The sequence below is a fragment of the Colobus angolensis genome, unplaced genomic scaffold (assembly GCF_000951035.1).
Source record: "Colobus angolensis palliatus isolate OR3802 unplaced genomic scaffold, Cang.pa_1.0 Scaffold170, whole genome shotgun sequence".
Lineage (NCBI taxonomy): Eukaryota > Metazoa > Chordata > Mammalia > Primates > Cercopithecidae > Colobus > Colobus angolensis.
Window position 1 is genome coordinate 2831621 of NW_012114822.1, and position 14445 is coordinate 2846065.

At 54.6% G+C, this 14445-nt stretch overlaps 1 protein-coding gene across 3 annotated transcripts in view; it reads left to right on the forward strand.

Moving 5' to 3' along the window:
- Positions 1–14445, forward strand: part of ACOT7 (acyl-CoA thioesterase 7) — a 135067-nt gene that overhangs the window by 54460 nt on the left and 66162 nt on the right. For all 3 annotated transcript variants that reach the window (XM_011938277.1, XM_011938278.1, XM_011938279.1), the window contains exons 3-4: positions 1783–1939; positions 7770–7861. In XM_011938277.1, the coding sequence (XP_011793667.1) occupies positions 1783–1939; positions 7770–7861 (249 nt within the window). The remainder of the gene's footprint in view (positions 1–1782; positions 1940–7769; positions 7862–14445) is intronic.

Sequence of the window (14445 nt, forward strand, 5' to 3'; positions counted from 1 at the left end):
GCCTGTAATCCCAGCTACTAGGGAGGCTGAGGCAGGAGAATCGCTTGAACCTGGGAGGCAGAGGTTGTGGTGAGCCGAGATCGCACCATTGCACTCCAGCCTGGGCAACAAGAGCAAAACTCTGTCTCAAAATAACAATAAAAATAAAAGAGTAGTTGGGCCGGTAACAGTGGCTCATGCCTTAATCCCAGCACTTTGGGAGGCTGAGGCAGGTGGATCACCTGAGGTCAGGAGTTTGAGGCCAACATGGTAAAACCCCATCTTTACTAAAAATACAAAAATTAGCCAGGCGTGGTGGTGCACATCTTAATCCCAGCTACTCAGGAGGGTGAGGCAGGAGAATTGCCTGAATCCTGGAGGTGGAGGTTGCAGTGAACCGAGACCGTACCACTGCATTCCAGCCTGGGCGACACAGCGAGACTCCATCTCAAAAAAAAAAAAAAGAAGAATGATTGCAACGAGCCAAGTCACAACAGGAGCAGATTATTTTTCCCATATTGAGTGAAAAAGAATCAGAAGGTGAGAGTGTATTTAGTGGTTTTTGTCGTTGCTGTTGCTATTTGTGAGATAGAGTCTTGCTCTGTCGCTCAGGCTGGAGTGCAGTGGCGCGATCTCAGCTCACTGCAACCTCCCCATCCCGACTTCAACCGATTCTCATACCTCAGCCTCCTGAGTAGCCAGGATTACAGATGTGCACTGCCACGCCCAGGTAACTTTTGTATTTTTAGTAGAGACGGAATTTCACCATGTTGGCCAGGCTGGTCTCGAACTCCTGACCTCATGTGATCTGCCCACCTTGGCCTCCCAAAGTTCTGGAATTATAGTCATGAGCCACCGCGCCTGGCCTAAAGAAGAATAGTGACTGCAAAGAATGTGTCATAACATAGATTATTTTTCCTATGTTGAATGAAAAAGAATCAGAAGGTGAGAGTGTATATTTAGTTTTTGCACAGCTATATCAGACCAAAGCTGCGAAACGAGCCAGGCAGACGAACAAGCGAGACAACAAAACCCACCCCGGTTCTTGGGAAAAAAGCCTGGAAAGAAAGATCCCAAAATAGTAACCGTGGTTATCTTTGCATGGGAGGAATGACAGTCCCCTTCTTTCCACTTTTCTGTATTTCCCAAATTTTCCTTAATGAGTATGTATGCATTTTTTCACTTTATATTATGCAAATAATGCATGCCTATTGCGAGAAAATCAGCAAAAAGGAAGAAGCAGCTGGTGATCCCACCATTTGGGGAATCGCCTGCAGCAGTTGCTCTGGGCTGGGCTCTCCAAGGCTCCTCTACATCCCTGTGGTTTTGTGTTTAGGAATGCACAGTGCTAGGCTGGGCGCGGTGGCTCACGCCTGCAATCCCAGCACTTTGGGAGGCTGAGGTGGGCGGATCACGAGGTCAGGAGATCGAGACCATCCTGGCTAACACAGTGAAACCCTGTCTCTACTAAAAATACAAAAAAAAACTAGCCGGGTGAGGTGGCGGGCGCCTGTAGTCCCAGCTACTCGGGAGGCTGAGGCAGGAGAATGGCGTGAACCCGGGAGGCGGAGCTTGCAGTGAGCCAAGATCATGCCACTACACTGCAGCCTGGGCAACAAAGCGAGACTCCATCTCAAAAAAAAAAAAAAGAAAAGGAATGCACGGTGCCAATAAATTGCGATAAATTGGTTGCTTTCACAGTGGGGAATGAAAGCAAAGGCAGTTTCCAGGGAGCGTGTCCAGGGTGGGGCTCTCGGGGCTGGGCTGGCTGACCTGGATTGACCACTGCCTCTGTCTCCACAGGAGCGCTGTGTAGCCGCGCTGGCTCGTGTTGAGCGCACTGACTTCCTGTCTCCCATGTGCATCGGTGAGGTGGCGCACGTCAGCGCGGAGATCACCTACACCTCCAAGCACTCTGTGGAGGTGCAGGTCAACGTGATGTCCGAAAACATCCTCACAGGTACTTCTGGGGGCGACGTGGCGACTGGAGCACTAAGGACCGTGGCTATACAGCTGCTTCCCTCCCGAGGGCAGAGGACGCTCCAGGGCCTGGCCCCTTTTCCACCAATGAGACCTCCCTCACCTCCCACCACGGCCCTGGGAGCAGCTATGTCCATTGACCTGATTTTGCAGACAGGAAACAGGCACAGAGGAGTTAAGAAACGAGTCCGAGTTCAGCTACCCAGAGCAGGACTCAACCCTGCTGTCCGGGTCCGGCCTGAGCACATCGCCGCTGCCCGTCCTGCTGCCTGTGGCCAGCTCATCCGTGGCAGGGACTGGGCGGGGGCTGTGAGGCCGGTGCGCACCATCCACCCCTCTGCTGGGCTCCCTGCCCTGCTTGCCCTCCTCAAGCATAGGGAGGTGTTGGCTCCAGAGAGGACACTGCCCGCCCCTGGGGGCCCCGGAAACCAGGCTCAGATAGAAGCTCACTGGGTGAACCTTTGCCTCTGCTTTCATCTGAATATTCTCCTCCTTGGCCATGGTAACCATGGAAACCCCCTTCCCCTTCCCACTGGGCGCTGCAGGAGAAGGCGGCTCCAGTGTTCACCAGCTCGCGCTTCTTTTTATACCCAGGCTGGGGACAGGAGGTGAGGGGGAAGGCGGGCCTCTTCCCCTGCCCCTGGCCCTCTCCCTGCCACCTCCTAGGTCACCAGTCCTCCCATGCGGAGGAGAGGCTGGGCTGGTTTCCTCCTCTTCCCAATGCCTGTTCCTCAGCAGTGGCTGCCCAGTGGAGTGCCAGTTCACAGGCATTTAAGGAGCTCGAGTCCTCTTCCCCATGACAGACTGGTAGCAAACACAGTTATGCATCTAGAACATTCTGAGGACCTCAGCAGGGTTGGTGATTAGAATGGCTGTGTCAGCCCAGCTCCGGCAGGTGGGCAGATTGAGCTGAGCAAGGGCCTGGAGTGGAAGGTGGTCTGCGTTCCCATTGCCTGTTGCTCCCTTGGCAGGCACCTCTGACATCAGAGGGACCCTGGATGCTGGTCTCAGGCCGTGGCACAGGAAGGGGTGTATGGGCACCTCCCACATCAGGAGCAGTGCCCACGACTCGGGAGAGGCTCAGGGTTGGGTGGGTTCCCCACTTTAGGGGCCTTGGGGGTTCCCTGCCATCTACCGTGAGGTCGCAGCTCTTCTCCTGACTGTGCTGGGGATGGAGCCTTGGCCCCTTCCTGGAGAGGAGGGATGGCCTGCCGCGCTATCCTGCTTCCTAGGACCTTCCTGCTTGTGAGAGCCCTGTCAGCAGCGCCCTTTGTCATTGCAGGAGTTGGTGGCTTCAAAAATGCTGGGAATGGATCTGCTTTGCAGATTTTCTGCCATGGAAGCCCCCTTTGTGGTCCATCAGAGGCCACAGCCTCAGAGGAGTCCCTGACGAGCAGTTTGTTGTTGTTGTTGTTGTTGAGATGGGGTCTTGCTCTGTTGCCCAGTCTGGAGTTCAGTGGCATGATCTCGGCTCACTGCAACCTCTGCCTCCCAGGTTCAAGCTATTCTCCTGCTTCAGCCTCCTGAGTAGCTGGGACTACAGCGTGAGCCACCACACCTGGCTGATTTTTGTATTTTTAGTAGAGACAGAGTTTCACCACGATGGCCAGGGTGGTCTGAAACTTCTGACCTCAGTTGATCCACCCGCCTTGGCCTCCCAAAGTGCTGGGATTACAGGCAGGAGCCTCCGAACCTGGCCAAGCAGTTTGGGATGATGGGGAGAGAAGCAGGGAGACCGAAAGGCATTCTTGGGCTTTCAGCATGGTTGGGACCTGCTCTCCCCACAGCAGAGAGCGACGCAGGCCAGAGGTCAGGGGTATTGAACTTGAGGATCTCCCCAGATCATGAACTTCCCTTTCTTGGCCACTTCTGTTGGCCTGTAATAGACATGGAACTGATAATGGATGAGCAAATGAATGAATGAGTAAGTGAATGAGCGGAGGCGACCAGGAAGAACTGGGCATCAGTGCTGAGACATTCTCGCTGATGGGGTATTGATGAGGATGACGCAATATGACATGTTCCTGGGGATCCCTCGCTCTTTAGGGGCTGAGAGTGGGGAGAGGGGGAGAGGCTCCTGTGCAGAGCCAGGGCAGGCACAAGCATGAGATAGCAGCCCCCCTGCCCAGCTCACCCACAAGGTGCTGGGAGCTTCTCAGCCTCCCCACTGTGTCCCGGCCACCACAGCCCTCGGCCTTCTCCTCCTCCGAAGGATGGGCTCAGAGAGGGACGGAGATGCCCACCCTTCCTCCCTGGGGACATCAGGGCTGGCATTGCCCTGTCATGCATGTGAGGCTTGGAGAAGGCAGGAGACGCTTGCCAGCACATGACGGCTTTTCCCAGTGGGGCTGGGCAGTGCCTCAGGTTCTTCCTCCCAGCTTCAGCCTTTTCCCTGTAGCAGGGGCTGGGCAGGGAGGCCTTGGAGCCCCGAGGCTGTGGCTTTTCTCGGTGTCTTGGTCAGGCCCCAGAGCCCGCTGTTCTCACTCTGTGACTGCGGGTCTCATCTCCCCCTCTGTCTCGCTCATCTCCTCGTCTGTGCTTCTGCTTCTCTGCCATCTCTCTCTGCAGTCTCTGTTGTTCTCTTGAGGCCCTTCTCTGTATCTGCCCATGTGTCCCCTGGAAATTGAACTCATGAAAGCCCCAACACCAAGAGCAGCGCCTGGCACACGGTGGGCACGTGGGAAGCACTGGCTGAATGGGTAGTGACCTCTGAAAGACAGGGGCATTGCAGGTGGGGGCAGAGGACGCGTGCGGGGGCCCTGACCCGGAGCAGGCTGAGTCAGAAGCTGTGTGCGTGACATCCGTGTGCTGTCTCCACCCCAGGAGGTAGGGGTCCCCTGTTCTGTGTGTCCCCTCTTCCTGGGCTGTGCTGCCTGTCATGAGGCCACTGAGCGAGCACAGGCCCAGGCAGACGACCCGCAAACCTTGCCTTTGAGGAGGCTTATTTATCCCCAGAAACTGTCAAAATATTAAGCTAACTGGGATGTGATTGCTGCGAATTGCTCCAGAAAAATAGCTGGGAGCTCTTAAGATTTTAAGAGATTTTTTTTTTTTTTTTTTTTTGAGACTGAGTCTTGCTCTGTTGCCCTGGCTGGGGTGCAGTGGCGCCATCTCGGCTCACTACAACCTCCGCCTCCCAGGTTCAAGTGATTCTCCTGTCTCAGCCTCCCGAGTAGCTGGGACTACAGGCACATGTCACCACGCCCAGCTAATTTTTTTGTATTTTTAGTAGACATGGGGCTTCACCGTGTTAGCCAGGATCGTCTCAATTCTGAGCTCGTGATCTGCCTGCCTCAGCCTGCCAAAGTGCTGGGATTACAGGCGTGAGCCGCCGCAGCTGGTCGAGAGAGAGTTTTTAATACTGCCGTTGTCTTTTGATGGTTTCATTAAATGATGGCGAAAGTACAATTAGCATGTTTGCCTCATTTGCTCCATGGTGTTCATTTAGGTCCAGAGGGCTGCTCGAGTTGTCATGGAAACCGGCCTGTCAGGCTGGCTCTAGCCGAGTTCAACAGGAAATCTTTATTCCCAAAAGCAGGTTGTCAGATTCACTCTCAGTCAAAGTGCGGTGGAAATATTTTCCCATATGATTTGCCCGTGGTTCTCAAGCACAGGGAGCCCCATGCCCTCTCGGTGTGTTCTGTGGGGGGAGGAGGGGCGGGCATGGGCCTTTTCTTAACGGGCCCCCTGGGGCTTGACTTGGAGCCTGGGGCTGTGTTTATCCAGGAGGAAAAGCGCTTTGCCTTGGGAAGGCAGGTTCAGGTAACTGGTGGGAAGTGAGCTACTCTGGGGGGTTTAGGTAGGGTCCTGGGGCTGCTCCCGTCTCCCTTTCCTCTGTTATTTCCTGCAGTTCCCTCTTCTGCCTGATAGTGAGGATCTTCCACATTGAAGAAGCCACTTTTATTTATTTTTTCATTTTAAGACAGGGCCTCGCTCTGTCGCCCAGGCTGGAGTGCAGTGGTGCAGTCTAGGCTCACTGTAATGTCCGCCTTCCGGGCTCAAGCGATCCTCCTATCTCAGTGTTGGGGACCACAGGTGCGCACCACCATGCCCAGCTAATTTTTTGTGTGTTTTTGGTAGAGACGAGGCTGGTCTGGAACTCCTGAGCTCAAGTGATCCACCTGTCTCAGCCGCCTCCCAGAGTGCTGGGATTACAGGTGTGAGCCACCTACTGCTCCTGACAAAGCCACTTTTTAAAGTCATCCTTACAGATACTTCTCTGAAATGACTGGGACGTGGGAGTATGGCCCCAAGTTGCTGTGTGACCCTGGGTAAACCCCTTGGTGTCTCTGGGCCTCAGGCTCCTTCTGTACAAGTGAGGGGTGTACACCAGGGATCTCTAGGCCACTTTAGCCCCGACAGGCCACGAGCCTGTGTTTCTCAGCACGGACAGGCCTCCCTGTCTTGCAGCTCCACTTTGCTTTGTGGCTGGCTTCAGTGCCCCAAGGAGTCAGCAGCCTACAGCTCATCTCTTGGCACCCGGAAGCTTCTGGTGGAGCTTTTGGATGGGCTGGCACCACACCCGAGTGTCTGGTGTGAAGGAAAGGAAGTTCCTGGGGTGGCAAAAATGGGACTTTGATGAGCTGGCTCCGCTGCTCTGTGCTTTGGGCTGTGGGGGCCCTGGCTGTCTCCGCTGCCCCTCCCCTGGGCTGCTCTGCCTGGGCACAGCCTCCACATCCTCCTGAGCCTCCGCAGCCTGCACGTCTGTGCGGGCCAAGTGTCTTTCTGGGCTTCCCCATTTGGTGGGAGTTCTTGGCGGTGCTGAGACAGGTGGATGGGATCTGCAGAAGATGTTGCTTGTCTGAGCGTCAGGACATCAAGTTCCCCAGCAAGGCACTTTTGATTTTGACGTTTGATGTCAGCAGCGATCAGTTGGTGGAGACTTGAGCCAGCGGGTGAAGTGGGTTCAGCCTTGTCTCCCTGGACAGAGCGAAGGGCATCTGCCTGCAGCCAATCAGTCCTTCCCCTCTGTCTGGGAGGCTCACTGGGAGCCTTTGATGTGTTTTCGTAATCAAGCTCCCTTTCTGTCAAAACACCAGGACGAGGAGGTTGCCTGCAGTTGGTGCCCTCCAGCGTGATCCCTGTTGGGTGTTGTGGCTGACCAACTCTGGACCATCCAGGCTTAAACCACGTGGTCTGGCCGGGCGCGGTGGCTCAAGCCTGTAATCCCAGCACTTTGGGAGGCCGAGACGGGCGGATCACGAGATCAGGAGATCGAGACCATCCTGGCTAACACGGTGAAACCCCGTCTCTACTAAAAAATACAAAAAACTAGCCGGGCGCCTGTAGTCCCAGCTACTTCGGAGGCTGAGGCAGGAGAATGGCGTAAACCCGGGAGGCGGAGCTTGCAGTGAGCTGAGATCCAGCCACTGCACTCCAGCCCGGGCGACAGAGCGAGACTCCATCTCAAAAAAAAAAAAAAAAAACCACGTGGTCTGAAGTCATTTCAGCCACCCCTGAAAAGGGAAAACTGCCCCAGAGTGGTTGCACTGGGAGGGGCTGGGGTCCTGAGTTCAAGCCAGTTTTCGGGGGGCATACCTTGTGATGGGGGTGGGCCCCACGCAGCCTCTCTCCATGGGCTCTGGGGTCTCTTGTTCTGTTTGTCCACACTCACATGATGGCAGCACTCCCTGGCCAGGATGCTGAAAAGACCTTGGGGCCTTGGGGGTCGGGGGCCAGAGAGGTAGTACACAGTGCGGTGTGTTTCGGGTGCTGGGACCGGGGGCCGGAGCAGCATCTGCCACGTGCCTGGGTGCTCACACCCCTACCCCGTCTCCTGGGCATCACTTATGTGATTTTCTTCTCTTAAGGTGCCAAAAAGCTGACCAATAAGGCCACCCTGTGGTATGTGCCCTTGTCGCTGAAGAACGTGGACAAGGTCCTCGAGGTGCCTCCTGTTGTGGTAAGGTGCCCCTTCTACTTCTCTCTTGGGGGCAGATGGCAGAGATCAGGTCACCTCGCCTGATGGTGGGAGGCTCGTTCAGCTAAGGGTCCCAAGGGAGCGACAGGTCAAAGCTGGGGCACAGGGTGCCAGGTCCGCCAGCAGGCAGTGTCCCCTCTGGGCTGGACAGGGCATCCCTGGCTCCACAGGAGTTTCTGTCCTGCCTTCGAGGAAACGCGGGTGGGGAGGAGACATGTCTGTGTGGGATCTTCTGGTGTATGTTTAATTCATGCTGGGAATGTGAGCGCAAGCTGGCCCAGAACCTGTGGACGTAAACGTCCCTCCAACCTAGGGACCTTTTTGTCACACTCCCCAACCAGAGAAAAGGCAGTGACAGGATCGTGATAGTGATGTGTCCTTCTTTCGGGAGCCAGGACCACCAGGCTGCCTGGGCCGGGCCGGCTGCTGCCCCGTGGCCCCTGCAAGCTGGTTCTGGTCTCTGCATCTGACGCGGTGGCCGTGGAGACAGCGCTCCTCGTGTGAGCTTTGGTCTTTCTCCCTCCTTGTCCCCTGCTGGCGTCTGCCTCCTTCTCTGGGTTTCTTCCATTTCTGGCTTCGCTGTGATGGAAGCACCTTTCTTTTTTTTTGAGATGGAGTCTCACTCTGTCGCCCAGGCTGGAGTGTAGTGGCGCCATCTCTGCTCACTGCAAGCTCCGCCTTCCAGGTTCACGCCATTCTCCTGCCTCAGCCTCCTGAGTAGCTGGGACTACAGGTGCCTGCCACCATGCTCAGCTAATTTTTTAATTTTTTTTTTTTTTTTTGGTAGGGACAGGGTTTCACTGTGTTAGCTGGGATGGTCTCGATTTCCTGACCTCATGAGCCACCCACCTTGGCCTCCCAAAGTGCTGGGATTACAGGCATGAGCCACTGCGCCCGGTGGAAGCACCTTCCGTAATACCAGTTCATTGTGTTGTCAGAGGAGTCCTGCCATGGGTGGGCCTGTGGGCGAAGCCTGTGGAAGCTGCGCATACAGACTCTTGGAGGGGAGACGTTGGGAATAACGAAATTTAATTCATTCCCTAAAAGTACTCCCTCGCCTCCTTCTCCTGTGCCCCAAGTTCATTGGCGAGTCCAAGGACAGGTGTGACCAGCTCCTCCCGCAGCCTGACCCTGCGGTCCACAGGCCTCAGCCCCCAGGAGGAGCTCTTCTTAGAGGGAAGGAACCAGGATTCTGAGTCTCTGCAGTGTGGGCCCCGGTGGAGAGCTTTTCCTCCGGCTGAGATATATATAGAATACATTTTTAGAAATAATAAAACTGAGAACCAGATTGTCAGGAATTGGTGCCTGCTCTTTTTGCTTCCAGACCCAACAGAGATGCTGGGTGTTCCTGCTGCTGCCGGAAGCCCTGGTCCCCTCCCCAGCGTTTGCTGGGAGCAGGCCACTTCCTGCCTGTAGGAGGCCTGGTTCTCTGTCTTCCCGTGGCCCCATGGGTGACAAGGGCTGATGGGACCCCGGTCCCTGCTTCTGCTGCCCATGTGAGACTGGGGAGGTACTCCCTGAGGCGTGCTTCCTGCCATCTCTTCTCTCCTCAGCTCAGTGTCTGACCAGGCACCCTGCCGGGGTCTCCTCAGAGGGCAGTGGAGGTCTGGGTGGGGTGTCTCCCCAGGTGGCTGTGGCTGGCTGTGGCGTCCAGCTGCTGTTTGGCCTAGGTTTTTGTTGTTGTTGTTGTTGTTTTTAAATCTTGGTGACAGGGGAGCCCTGTCCACATTTAACAGGAAGGGAAGGACAGGCTGGTGGCTGTAACTTTGGTTTTTTTTGTGTTTGTTTTTTTTTTTTTTTGAGACGGAGTCTCAATCTATCACCCAGGCTGGAGTGCAGTGGCGTGATCTCGGCTCACTGCAAGCTCTGTCTCCTGGGTCCACGCCATTCTCCTGCCTCAGCCTCCCCAATAGCTGGGACTACAGGCACCCGCCACCATGCCCGGCTAATTTTTCATATTTTTAGTAGCGATGGGGTTTCACTGTGTTAGCCAGGGTGGTCTCGATCTCCTGGCCTTGTGATCCACCCGCCTCAGCCTCCCAAAGTGCTGGGATTACAGGCGTGAGCCACCGCGCCCGGCCGCAGCTTTGGTTTTATGAGAGCAGGATGGCAGCATGCCAGAATCGGGCCAGCAGGCGGGGGCTCAGGGTCAGGGTGTGGAGTCCGACGTCTCACTCTCCCGCCTGAGTCAGTGTCCTGGGGCTGCTGTGACCAAGTGCCACTGACTGGGTAGCTCTCAAACAATAGCAGTTGATTCTGTCACAGTTCTGGAGGCCAGAAGTCCAAAGGTGTGGGCAGGGCCCCGCGCCCTCCATTGGCCCCAGGTGAGGATCCCTCCTGGTCTCTCCAGTGCCGGGTGGCTCCAGGCGTCCCTTGGCTGAGGCTGCGTCACTGAAGCTTCTGCCTCCATCTTCGCACGGCCTGCTTACAAGAGCATGGGTCACTGGGCCTAGGGCCTATCCCATTCCGCTGTGACCTCATTCTAACGATTTACAACGACAAAGACCCGGTTTTTGGAAGTGTTTGCATTTTGAGGTTTCGGGTGGATATACATTTTGAGGGACACTGTTCAACCCAGTGCAGCAGCCCTCGGTTCAACACCCTCCCCTGTCTCTTGTTCTTCGTGGGGCTGTTATCCTCTCTCCCTGCTTCTTGGCTGTGATGGAAGTTGTGGTCATTTTCAGGCAGTGCTAACTCGGGGTGGTTGAAGACCTAAGGAGCAGGGGTCAGTTGGGGGCTCCTGACTGTTCTCCGCAGAATTGCAAGCACACCCACCCCCACGTTCATTCTTTTCTCTAAGCCCTTGGCTTTCAGTGAGCTATATCACATGTAAATATTGAGACATAGCATTTAACGGATTTAATTTTCAGATGCTATCCAGTTCTGAAATCTCTCCCAGGCCCCATGCCTGGCTTTAGCATCTCATGGTGCATCTCAGGCGGGTGATGCCAAGGGGTGGGTCTGGAACTGAACACAGTCGCTTTTGCTGCCTTGTCGCTTGGGATTGATGCGCCGAGAGCTGTTGGGTTTTGGCCAGTGGAGGGATGGGTAGCTTCAAACTCCCCTGGCTCCCGTCCCTTCGCCGCAGGGACAGGGCGCTTTCAGCGTGGCCCCTCTTAGCCTCGCCTCTCCTTGCCTAGTAATTAGCTCCCTCCCTCCCACATCCTGGAGGAGCTCCCGGTTGCTTTTTCATTTCCTTTGTATAGTGGGTTTGATGAGACATAAATATCAACTTGGCCTTGTCAAGGAGTTGTTGAAACCGTTCCACGGAGCTGAGGCAGCTAGAGCTGCAGATGGGAGAGGCTGCACAGTTCTCAGCTGCAGCTGTTGCTCAGAGCTATTTGCACTGTCTTCACCCCAACACATGCTAGGCCCACATAGTATAAACCTCCCGCTGATTTGGAATCTAGGTCTCCTGTTTTTCACTAGTGGGCCCAGCCAGAGGCTGCTTCGGAATCCCGGAAAGTGCAGCTTCCTTCCTTGGCTCCGGTGGGCATTTATGCTCATCTGCTGGTGGCCTGGCCACAGGGCTGTCTTATATTCCATGAACATGCTCCTGCTGACCTTTCTACAGCCATCCCGGATTTAGGAAAATGTACATCCCTGTATCTATAGATATGCAGATATATATAATATGTATACACCTACAGATAGAGATGTCACATACATATGCGTGTAGCTATCTTGAACACGCATACGCACACGCGCGCGTGCACACACACACACGCTCTGGTTTCCTGGATGTGTGCATCTCCCTGGAGGAACTCAGCTGCTGGCTGTGTGCACAGTCGTCTAGTGCAGGACATCTTTTCTTTGTTCCACCTTCCTCCCCGGCCTGCCTGCAGCTTTCCCAGTGAGCAGGGAACCTCAGTGGCCCTGTCATGGGCCTGAGGGGCCCAGGATGACCAGAGGGGCAGCTGCAGCCCTGGACATGCTGAGTGGCCGTCGGGGGTGGATGCTTTGGTTTTTTTCAAATGTCTGAATACGTGCTCGAGCGAAGAGGTTCACAGCCTGTCTCTCAGACATTTGGGCCACGCTGTCTGCTGCTTCAGATCAGTTGGGTTTGATGAGCCCTCGGGGGTGAGAATTAGGTGCCAGCCATCATTAAAATGTTCCAGCGGTTTTGTTCCCAGATGGAAAGGCAGCGTTGGGGAGTAGGCCTGGCTTCTCCTCGTGGCTTGTGTCCAGGACTGGGCCCCATCATTTCCCTGTGTGCCCGCCAAGCCCAGACAAATGTACTGGATGCCACAAGGATGTATTAGACCGGGGGGTGGCTCCTTTAAAAAAAAAATTCCCTTTAAAAGGCATTTCTTGAGGATGCTGGAGTTCACCCACCAGTGTTGCTAGGTAGACACACAGCACAGACTGTCCTCTCACAGTCATGACTTGGCCGGTGGAACATTAGGACGTGGTTTATTTATGGAGGAAAAGGTTGAATTATCCACTGCAACTTAAAACACTCCCCATGGTTTGCTTCTTTTGAACAAACCCTTCAGCTCTCTTCCCAGCCTCTTTTGAAGATGGCTTCTTTTTTTTTTTTTTTTTTTTGAGATGGAGTCTGGTTCTGTTGCCCAGGCTGGAGCGCAGTGGCCGGATCTCAGCTCACTGCAACCTCCGCCTCCCGGGCCCACGCCACTCTCCCGCCTCAGCCTCCCGAGTAGCTGGGACCACAGGTGCCCGCCACCTCGCCCGGCTAGTTTTTTGTATTTTTAGTAGAGACAGGGTTTCACCGTGTTAGCCAGGATGGTCTCGATCTCCTGACCTCGTGATCTGCCCGTCTCGGCCTCCCAAAGTGCTGGGATTACAGGCTTGAGCCACCACGCCCGGCGAAGATGGGTTCTCAACTGAAGATGATGGATAATTAAGCCGAGGAACGGTGAATGGTGTTCAGGCCCTGCACAGTTTTGGAGCTGAGCCATGAGCAGGAATTATTGAGATGTTTAAAACTGACTTTTGAAAGAAGGCCTAACACAGCCATCTGAAGTGAACTTGCTTAGGTCAGAGGGGCTTCAACAGGCGGCCGAGAGGGGCCCAGAGGGGCCCTGAATTCTGTGGCTTCCCCACAGGCTCAGCTGGAATGGTTGGGTGAGTGAACGGTGAGAGCAGAAGTTGGGGTTAATCACAACAGCCAGGTGGTAGTTGGCCCCTGGCCAGGCCGACAGGGAGGGAGAAGGTCCTGGGGGATGGAGCGGGCAGAGGGTCTGGAACCGGCCTGGGGCCAGCACACAGGCCCTGAGAGCCCCTCTGAGGGTCCCCTGGGGGGGGAGTGTGGTGCGTCCCCTCCACTGTGCACAGGAGGGCAGTGAGTGAACCATCTGTTATGTCCAAGAAATGCAATATCCCCTGTTGTGTCCTGGGACTCAGGAACTTTGGTTTTTGTGCTGAGAGTGGTATTTTTTATTCTATTTTATTTTTTTAGATGGAATCTCGCTCTGTCGCCCAGGCTGGAATGCAGTAGCGCGATCTTGGCTGGCTGCAACCTCTACCTCCCGGGTTCAAGCGATTCCCTTGCCTCAGCCTCCCGAGTAGCTAAGATTACAGGTGCCCACCACCATACCTGGCTAATTTTGGTATTTTTAGTAGAGACAGGGTTTCACCATGTGGCCAGGAGTCTCGAACTCCTGACCTCAAGTGATCCACCCGCCTCAGCCTCGCAAATTGCTGGGATTACAGGCGCAAGCCACCATGCCCGGCCTGTGCTGAGTCTTACATTCACATTTATTTTTAACTTCCGGGGTCAGAAACCCCTATGATCCATTTGGAGAGCCTCGGGGGGCAGTTCCATCTTTGACTGCCTGTTCTCTACTAATACACAGCCTGTTCTATTGGCCAAGGGTCAGCAGGGACACACGCAGTTCCTGCTCTGTCATGGCCCTGGGATAGTAGGCGGGGCCTTTTTGAGGATCCCTTTATTCTGGAATGAATCCTAGGAAGGAATGGGACAGTGCAAAATGATTTTAAGTAACCTAGGATCAGTATGGTTTTAATAGTGGGCGCGGTGACTCATGCCTGTAATCCCAGCACTTTGGGTGGCTGAGGCAGGTGGATCACAAGGTCAAGAGATCAGCCTGGCCAACATGGTGAAACCCCGTCTCTGCTAAAAATACAAAAATTAGCCGAGCGTGGTGGCGGGCGCCTGTAGTCCCAGCTAGTGGGGAGGCTGAGGCAGGAGAATCACTTGAACCCAGGAGGCGGAGGTTGCAGTGAGCTGAGATCGCACCACTGCACTTCAGCCTGGGACAGAGCAAGAATGCATCTCAAAAAAAAAGAAAAAAGAAAAGAAAAATTGGGAACAAGCTAAGTGCCCACACAGTCACAAAAATTACGTTAAATAGATACACAGTTGCTTTTAAGCTCTACGTACAGCACCACAGAGCTTTTTATATATTTGTAGGCATAAAAGCAATTCCAGGAAGGATCTAAACCAAACATTTGACCCATGTTCTCTGGGGAGTGGAGCCACATGGGATTTCACTCTTTCTGTATTCTTATTACTTATATTAAGCACACACAAACAGAATAAAAGATAGTCCCAGTTACACAAGGCTGTGTGACATAAGGGGCCT